General features: G+C 32.5%; 1 protein-coding gene across 2 annotated transcripts in view; it reads right to left on the bottom strand.

Moving 5' to 3' along the window:
- Nucleotides 1–6,116: 6,116 nt before the first annotated feature.
- Nucleotides 6,117–10,452, bottom strand: part of LOC135739834 (semaphorin-7A-like) — a 28,298-nt gene continuing 23,962 nt past the window's right edge. For both annotated transcript variants that reach the window (XM_073815801.1, XM_065257889.2), the window contains exons 11-14: nt 10,247–10,368; nt 8,285–8,430; nt 7,979–8,007; nt 6,117–7,330 (exon numbers count right to left, since the gene is read on the bottom strand). In XM_073815801.1, the coding sequence (XP_073671902.1) occupies nt 6,963–7,330; nt 7,979–8,007; nt 8,285–8,430; nt 10,247–10,368 (665 nt within the window). In that variant the 3' untranslated portion in view covers nt 6,117–6,962. The remainder of the gene's footprint in view (nt 7,331–7,978; nt 8,008–8,284; nt 8,431–10,246; nt 10,369–10,452) is intronic.

Genomic DNA, 10,452 nt, shown 5'->3' with positions numbered 1-10,452 from the left:
AAGAAAACTTTTACAGTAATTATCTAGCATCGACAGCTTTACCGTTGTTTGTTTGTCTGCTCGACGCCCTCCCGTCTGTATCGTACATCAACCGTCCGCTGCTCTCTCTCGTCACGTGGCTTGCTCAAGTTCAACCACTCATATTGAGCAGCTCCGCTGTTCACGAGATTCAGACATGTAAATAATAATAATGGAAGTTAATATTTTAATCATAAATATGGATATTTATTCGTATTCGCAGGTGCAAGAACTGGGCGATGTTTCATTCAAAGCTAACCTGACTGACATATTCTAACCTATCAATCTGTCAACAACAGAGACAGAGAAGCACGCAAATGACTAAACTTCTGGTAGATTTTACAGTTAACCAACTTAACATTTCCATTCATGATGATATCAACAAGTTAAATAAAAACTTACCTGTCAACAAACCGCAGTTCTCCCGCCGATATGATATGAAAAAATGGTGACTCGAGTCCCGCCTGGATGTTGATTCATGCGCACTTTGCGGTGCTAAGGCCAATATTTTGGGGTATATGTTACTTATTTTTTTAGTATTGCAGTTATTACTGTTAAAAATTGGATAGTGAAGGTAGAATATACCCATTATTTTTTATTTTACTTGCTAGCTTATATACTTAATTAAATTATAACTAATTTTCATGGGTTAAATTTAACACCCTCCAGAGTAATTTTTTACAGTGTGACTTGATGATGTGAAGACTGAACAAAGTGTAAAATCTGATCTGAGAAATGCTCTTAAGCGACTAAGGAAAAATTGTAATGCAGAAAAGTTACAAAAAAGTGAAATTGAAAGGAATTAATATGAAAAGAAATAGATGGACTACTTAGCAAGTGTTGTAAAATATAGAAATAAGTCTAACAAATATCAACTTTTATGTATCAAAATCTCACAAAATGACTATCATGGTAATGCAAGTTTTTTAAGTGCACGTTTACATTTGTGTTTATGCTGGCAGAACTATAGAGGACTTACACAGCTTGAAGTTTATAATTAAACACAAACTAAAGGTAAATATACAAATAGCTATATTCTAGCTATATACAAATAAACTTTTAGAATTCTAAAATTAATCAAATAAAAACTAAAATGTCTAGAACGTCATGTAAACATTGTGTAAAAACACTTTTTACATTTATTTGATGCCATTGAGAACTTAACAAAAAAAAAACAATTCATTGGCATATAACTAACACATTAAACTCATCCTGAGAAAAAAAAAAACTTTTGAAAGAGACAAAAAAAAAACATTTTGTAAGAAAAAATGTTTTAGAGAAAAAACATTTTGAAAGAAAATTTAAAGAGTTTTTAAATAAGTTTTTTGTTTGTTTTCTGAAATAGAAAAAATTTAAAAAGAAAAAAACGTTTGAAAGAGACAAAAACATTTGGAAAGAGAAAAAAGGTTTAAAAAAAAAGAATTGAAAGAGAAAAAAAAGAATTGAAAGAGAATTTTTTTTTGAAAGAAAACAAAATGAGAGAGAAAAAATTTGAAAGACAAAAAAAATTTGAATGAGAAAAATGGTAAGTACCAAGCCCCTAAGATGACATTGGAGTAAAATACTCTAAAGTTTAGTTTCATGTGCTGAATTTTTTTTAAAGTTTAGTTTCGCGTGCTCACCTGAAACTAAACGCATAGTTTTACATGCGCACACGATAGTTTCACACTTTGAAAAAAACAAACTTTTTTTTTTGAAAAAGAAATAAAAAATGTAAAGAGTTTTTAAAGAAGTTTTTAGTTTGTTTTTTGAAAGAGAAAAAAATTTAGAGAAAAAAACTTTTGAAAGAGACAAAAACATTTGGAAAGAGAAAAAAAACTTTTTGAAAAAGGAAACAATTGAAAGAGAAAAAATACTAGAATTGAAAGAGAAAAAAATTGAATAAGAAAAAAAAATTTTTTGAAAGAATTTTGTATGTTTTGTTTTTTTAAAGTGAAAAAATTTTGAAAGAAAAAAACATTTATTTGAAAAAGAGAAAAAATGTTAAAGAAAAAAAATGAAAGTGAAAAAAATGGAGAGAGGAATAATATTAAAAGAGAAAAAAATTGAAAGAAAAAAACATTTATTTGAAAAAGAGAAAAAATGTTAAAGAAAAAAAATGAAAGTGAAAAAAATGGAGAGAGGAATAATATTAAAAGAGAAAAAAATTGAAAGAAAAAAAAATTTGAAAGAGAAAAACACTTGAAAAGAGAACAATTTTGAAAGAAAAAACATTTTTTTGAAATTCATTTTGTTTAATTAAAGAGACAAAAAACTAAAAGAGAAAAAAACATTTTGAAAAAACATTATTTGAAAGAGAAAAAAAAACATTTTGAAAGAAAACATTTTTTTGAAAAAGATAAATTTGAAAAATTGGAAAGAGAAGAAAAAATCAAAAGAGTAAAAGCATTTTGAAAAAAAAAAATAAAAGTGAAAAAAAAATTTATGGAAAAAACATTCAAAGAATAAAAACAATTTGAAATATTTTTTGAAAGTGAAATAAAATAAAAAATAAAGTGAAAAAATAAATGGAAAGAGAAACAAATTAAAAGAGATTAAAAAAATGTTGAAAGAAAAAAAACATTTTGATTAAAAGAATGCCTACGGATTGTAGGCAACAGTTTACTTCCTGGGATTGGTGATGTATAAAGACCGACATTATCATAATTCCTCTCGCTTCAGACTCACAGCCTGTAAATTAAGTCCTGTTAGCATTGCATTGTGAGCGAATCTTTCAAACATGGTAAGGAGCGTCACATTTCCTGCTGATGTCAGAGGTATTCAGGCCAATCACAACGTACAGATTAGCTGGCCAATCAGGGACACAGGGCTTTTCAGATTGATGAGTTTTGTACAAAATCAGTACTTACAGGAAGATACAGAATTCTGGAGCTACAAAAATGTATAGTATATGAAAAATAATGTGTTTTTTCAACCATAAACCACCCAAACACATTGTTTTATACCAAATACACAAAATAGAAATGTGCGTTGTGCGTGAGCGTAGTAAAACGTTAACAAGCAGGGAAAGAAAAGGTGACACGTGCTGTCAATCAAACAAGGACTGATTTAGAAACTGAAGATCATTTGAAGAATCTGTCCAGTCTAATTATATGATATGTACACAATATGTTTAATGTTTTTGTGCTGTCACCAGAGGGCAGTGTGTGCATATATTTTGGATTTGATTTATACCCAAAAGTGAGCAAAAAACCCTGACAAAACCTCTCCTTGAGGGTGTCCTCATTAGTAAAACCACTATAAAAAATATAGTCAATTAAGTGTTATTTAAAGTGTAAATAAAATGCAGAAAGTTTTCGGGTTTTTTGGGGGTAGAGTGTGGGTGAAGTCTACTAAAATCTTTAACTTTACTTATAGGTTAAGGGTTTAAACTAGTATATAGAAATAATTTACATATTGAGATGAATATTTAAAATCAACATTTCAAAGCCTCATTTTAGATTCTCTGAATGTAAAATATGTGAGATACTTACTGTACAGATCTCACTTTTCACATCTGGATCTGATCTGACACGTGAGCTCAGCACACAATAAATGTGTCAGATATGAGCATCAGACAGCTGTGACGAGTGATCAATAATCTGTACTGACAGAGAGAAAGTGAGTCACTGATGAGATGAGACAAAGAAATCTGATCATGGACAGTCATGAAAATATCTCTCTTTCATCCGTGACAGTGAGCTCAGAATAATAAAGACAGAGAAATTCTTACATGAATACTTTTAGAACTTAAAGATTGTTCCCCTACACCCTACATTTATATATTTGATATATTTTCATATGACCCTGTCTATTCTTTATAGTTATCCTTGTATGACTTATGAAGCAATGATAACTTTCATTTGTCTTGCATATGCAATGTCGGGAAAGGTATTGTGATATATCCTTTTAGCCCTTCTGGAAAGTGTTTGTGGTTAAGTGCATCTAAGGACATGTTCCCACTTCCCTAAAACTAAAATGTGCACCCATAACTGTCTAGAAATAAATGCCAGTCTGCAGAGATATTGTTCTGTCTCAACCGATTTACCCTATGTGCTGATCACAAGATAAGTGCCAGACATTACATATTGTCTAACAGGTATAGTACTTCCTTTCTAGTCTTAAAGTTAGTCATGAATTTTTTTCTTCAAGACTGATCATTACTGTTTTAAGTGTGTTACATATAAAGGTAGATCGGTCTAATTTAAATCCAAATAATAAGACTGATTAGCCCTAACTAATTGCTAGTAAGTCAGTATCATTCTTAAGACGCAGTCTTAATGTCATGACTATGTTTATGCAACCGGCCACTGAAGTCTGTCTATAATAAACTTTGGTCTATGTTTGAACTGCATTTCGGTGTCAGTGTCTTTCATAGTCCCTGATATCAGAATTATCTGCTGCTCAGAAATTAAGCTTTGTTTTTGCATAGGCCTACTAAAGGGTTAATAGTGCTACATGGTGATCAACAGTAAAAAATCAATTGGGCAAAAACAGCCACTAACAATAAATGAGGGAGAAAAAAAATAAAAACTGATGCTACACAAAAGCTAAAAATGCTTAATAGTAATGTTTTTAACAATCTTTGATCAATCTTTCACTTTTTATATTGAAAATCTGTCATTTTCTGTGTTTTTTCCCCAAATCAGCACCACTTATAAACTTGGCAATTAAAGAGTTAAAATCATGGAATTTTTGTGAAGATTTGGTAGTTTTGATCAGTACTGAGGTTAATTAACAGATTTATGCAAAAAAATGTGGAAAAAATATTCATTTGATACATTTTTATAGCCGTTTAAAGGAGCATGTCACCCGTAGAAACATTAATCTTTATTGAAAGTGTGTCAGATTTGTAGCCGAAATGTAACATACATTTAGAATTTGGTGCCTATTTGACCGAGAAAAGGGGTGTTTGTAGTCTCACTCCCTCAACAAAGATATAGGACTTCCTTTTTTCAGTGATTCAAAATGATGATTTTTACATCATTGAAAGAAGGAAGTGCAACACTGAAATCTGTATTTCTCCTGTCTCAGTGGAAAAAGAGGGAATGATGCACGACCATTCAAAAACATGACTGGGGTTCTAACTATACAAAGCTTAATGCAAATGGGTGAAGTGTCCCTTTAATTTAGTGGATTTTTTCATTCCCTAAGTAATCTGAACTTGATTTTATGAGTTTAGCAACTCATCACTTCAACAATAGCAACAATCAAAATAGTAAGTTCAATTACTTGATGACTTTACTTGACCATAGTATGTGGAGCAAGATGAGATAAACTTCTCTATTAATTCCTCCACAATTTGCATGCTTATTTGCCTGTTGCTTCTGCTTTTTATGTAAACGTTCAGCCCAGTTAGATGTTACTCAACAATATCTATCCTAACAGCAAAATGCTGACTTGCATGTTGGTGCAACCACAGAAAAAAGGAAACAAGGAAATGCAGTTTTTAACTTTCTGAGGTTGCTTAACATTGTTCAGATGGTTTTCATGTGGTCAGAATGAGCAGAAGGAATCATTCAGATATTCTAAGTGACAGATTCTGAACTTCAACAACCAACAAAACTTAAACAAAAACACAGTTTGCAAAAGTTTAAGAAAAAACGTTAAACAATTTGCACAAAACAATCTTTAAACATTAATTATTTAAATCAACGTAGAGAGAGAGAGAGAGAGAGAGAGAGAGAGAGAGAGAGAGAGAGAGAGAGAGAGAGAGAGAGAGAGAGAGAGAGAGAGAGAGAGAGAGAGAGAGAGAGAGAGAGAGAGAGAGAGAGAGAGAGAGAGAGAGAGAGAGAGAGAGAGAGAGAGAGAGAGAGAGAGAGAGAGAGAGAGAGAGACAAGAAGGTACAATGTTCTACTTCCAGTGATCATATAATTTATCAGTTTACAAAACAGTAAGTGCACAGTGCAAACATACTTTGTATATAAAAGCAATTATATAAAAATATGCTTTTATGATATCACATGTGTTAGATCAAGTCTTTACACCAGACAAAATATTTTTACGATACAGCCCCGGACGCTAGATCCTGTCAGAAAATATGAATTTACTTCTTCTGTCAGTTAAGAGGTTGATCGATCATTGCTAGAGAAGAAAAAAAGACAAACACGAGACAAAGTTTATGATGGTAAAATAGGAAGAGAGTTTTATTTATGGTTTCAGTTGCATATGTCTCAATGTTCAAACTTCGTCTTACCAGCATGAATTCAACATCCACTGTTATACCAAAACTGCTTAATAGCAACGCCCCACAAACCTTGAACTTCCATAAACCTTCTCTTTATCTCTGTTATTAATGTTAATATTGAACAACAATGAAATTAATAAGACATAAAATATAGAAATATATTGAATAAATGATTAAACATATAAAATATAGAAATATAATGAATGATTATTAGTGTTGAATAATGAAATAAACAATTATATGGATAACTAATGATTATGAAAGGATTATGTAAATGATTAAAAATAAACTAAAAAAAAACACAACGATAAAAACATTCTGCACATGAGGATCTAAGGTAGGATCATAGAGACTTTTTCAATACTGACTAAATCTGGTGTATTTTATTAATGTGCATTCTCCTGGAGTTTAATAAAAAAATAACCATCATACTGCATCTCAACCCATGCAGTATCAACATTAAATGCTACATGCTGATGATGAACTCAACATTTTGAAAACAACAGAAACACTGATGATGATAAAAAACAGAACAGCTAAACACTCCTCATCTTTCCATATCCACAGTTAAATGAATCATTACATTATAAATAATCATCCTATAAGCACGACAGACGTCAGATGGACATCTGACAAACTCATTTGAACTTTCAGGCACCCCTTGCATACTCTTATAAACCGATTATTCTTAAATTATAGACAAAAACTAAAATAAATCCTCTAATAACAGACTTAACAATTGAACCTCTATCCAGTGAATGTGTTCAGAGGATTCATCTATAATAACAGATGAGTAAACAACAGAAGTAATAAACATGGTAAAACGATTGTGTTGACCATAAGTGCTGGTGAAGAGCTCATCCTCAGCTCATAACTGCTGATGTTTATTTGATAATTTTCTTCTGAAGATTCACACCTGTATAAACCTTCATGAGTTTTATTCATACTTTCAATGAGATACAAACAGTCCCTATCGGCCCGTACACACTCCTCCTGGGTATTACCGTGGTACCAGTGGTATGAGGCGTGATTTGATATGACCGGGCAGTGCAGATAATATCTAGAAGAGGGCGTGACGATCAACTTGATCAACACCGGTGCTGTGGTAGCGATTTCAGTCCGGGCATGAGTGACTTTAGTTGAATCTGTATATGACATGAGATACATGTCATATAAGATTTACTGAATGTTAGACTGATATGGATGTGGATCTGCTGTTTGTTAGTAAGAACTAGGTAGTTAAGTGTCATAGAGTGCATCCCAATTCAGGATCTGGATCCTTCTAAGGCTGTGGATTTTGAAGGCAAGACTCTTTATTGGAAGGCTGCAGCCTCCAAAGTCCATGAAGTGAAATAAAACAGTTACAATGACCTTTAATTTGCAAAATATACACTTTTATTTAACAACAGTTCTGAATGTTTATTTCAAAATACCCAGATGTCACAAGTGTGCATTGAATCTTGGGATAGCCGCGATGGATCCTGGGTTTCAAGGCCACATTTAGAGGCAGGTGAAAGAACCTTCGAAATGGGACGGCCTCCATTGCAGCCCGGTGACGTCATTGCCCTTCAAATACAGCCTTTGAAGGCCACAGCCCTTGAATTGGGATGCACCCTTAGTTACATCATATAAATATAGTCTGGCCCAGATAGGAATTATCTCATAGGTAAACATTGTACATTTTCCATGCAAAAGCTCTAGACATTTGAATAACCTTTTATATTTAAAATGACATTTATTCATTAAGCAAAGACTTTTTTGATGTTCTCATGCTATAACAAACAGAAACTTACTGCAAAACTGTATGTCCTGGATTAAACTTCTGTAAAAAAAAGATAAGATGTAAATAAGATGGTCTTGGTTAGAGTCTAGAAATGCATATGCAATAAGATTAGTCGCAAAAATAACTAGACAACACCTTTACAGCGCTAATTATCCACTGCGCGTCTTCAGCAAATCCCGACAGTCATTATTTAATGACAAAATTGATTTTTTGCACTTGCGCTGGTAGTAAATCTGTCCCAAAGTGTTTTACATCTAACTTATTTTATTAAGTTATTATTAGTTATTTCTGTTCACACATTGAAATGAGATCTTACTCTGAGACGTGGGTACAATGTGAATCGCTCCAACCACAATAGGGATCTCTGGATAAAAGACATTGCTCACACTGATCTCCATACAGGTCACACGTCTGCAGGTCGATGTGAATCACCTCCTCACCAAAACTCACGTACAGACGCTTCTGAGAAACACAACACAGAAAAATGATCAACATCTCACATATAACCAACAAGATGACTTACACCACGTTCCAAATTATTATGCACATGCCATTTTTGTTTATTTTTTCAATACAGTCAGTAAGTTTACAAATTTTATTTTACCCTCAACACTTGACAGTGTGGATGTTATTATATTTAAATGAAATACATAAGTCAAAAATACTTTAATACTTATGCTATACTTTAAAAATGAAAAAAGATCTTTCTAAAGACAAAACAAGTGTGCATTGTCTTAAAAAAGCTTGATTATTTTCTTCTTGATATCTTCTTGATTCTTCATTCACAACTGTTTCTTTCATAGGGGTACAAAGCATTAGCATTAATAATAATAAAAACAGTACTGTAGGTAAATTGAGGGAGTGACTCAATTCTTAAAACCTGAGTTTAAAGTTGACAAACTTTATTTTTTTATTTTATTACATGGTCTAATAATGTTTTCCTTTTTATGAAAATTGTAAACACTACACTTTGTACATCATTGTAATGTTCAGGCTTGTTTAATAAACACTTATGGCAGTTTTTCCAAGTCTTCATTTGTTTTTTCCTCCCAATAAAAACTGTACTGTGGGCATCATAACAAAATACTACCGTACCGTGAATTTTTCATACCATTACATCCCTATTGACTACGCATTTTTTTTCTTTTCAATAATATATTTGTAAGACAGACAAACCATATTTGGACAAACAAATCAACATAGAACGCTTGCTGAAATGGCAAAAGCAAGTATGTTCTGCTTGCACTTCCCTTTCATGAAGAAGTGGCCTGATATATGAAAATATATTCAGTCATTTTGTGTTGTTTCTTAGGGTTGACGGGTCTTTAATACACAACTATTAAAGCACAGAGAGACATACCAGTAACTTATCTTTACAATGAGAATGTCAGTCGAGTATTGGTACATGGAATAGACCAAGACTTCGTGTTTCTAACCTTATCAGACGATGCTTAAAAATGTCACAGCTGTTTGAGGTTTATTTAAACAGCATTTTTGTTGGACTTGTTTGAGGTTTAAATGGCAACACATTAAGCTTCACGCAATCACGTGGGCCACACATAAACATTCAGCTCTTGTGCGTGGATTACAGTCAAAACAAATGTTTTGATGTTTGTATCAGCTATTATGGCAACCCCTAACTGCACAAATTATGTGTGATTAACAATTCTGTCCCCCTGGTACCTAGGAATAATGCCTAGTCAAAATTTGTCATTACGATATCTTGTCTGCGTTAGCCGTCTAGCAAGCTAATTAGAAATCGCAGAATTGCTTAAAAAAAAAAACGTTAATACAAAAAATGTAAAACAAATGATCTTCAAGACCATTTTTGAGACATTTTAAAAATGATATACATATCTTGAGTGATTTATGTACCCATTAATCAACAGTGGTGGTTAACCTGCAACACGTCCTTTAAAGATGACGCACTCACATTTACATCAAAAATAAGGTGAATTCATTCATAGAAAATAACGCGTGTTCTGTTTTTAGATTCATCACGCGACACAGCGCTTCTCGTCCGCTGTGCAACCCCCTTAAGAGATTCATTGTACATTTTGAGGTCCCCATGAGTAAACAAGGGTATAAATAAAAAAGAATGATGTTTCTTGAAAATGTGAAGTACAGTAGCAGAAAGGTGTCTGTGATATTTGGGGTTAGGGTTTGGATTAGGGGAAGGGAACAGAATATACAGTTTGTACGGTATAAAAACCATTACGTCTATGGTATGTCCCCACAAAACATGGAAACCAGAATGTGTGTGTGTGTGTGTTTTAACCTCAGATTCGTCTAACAGCATACTGCTGATGGGAGTCACGTTTGGAAACGGCCGAAACTCTGCTATGATGAATAATGGATCATCTGTGGGATTTTCTAAGACTTTATGGATCTCTCCACTTTCTGTGAAAAAAAAATCAAAATGTTTAATGTTAGATGTTTTATTATTGTTGGAATTACCACAGAAGACATTTTAAAAGACTGCTA

The sequence above is a fragment of the Paramisgurnus dabryanus genome, chromosome 9, assembly GCF_030506205.2.
Source record: "Paramisgurnus dabryanus chromosome 9, PD_genome_1.1, whole genome shotgun sequence".
NCBI lineage: Eukaryota > Metazoa > Chordata > Actinopteri > Cypriniformes > Cobitidae > Paramisgurnus > Paramisgurnus dabryanus.
This window is presented reverse-complemented; position numbering and strand designations above follow the sequence as displayed.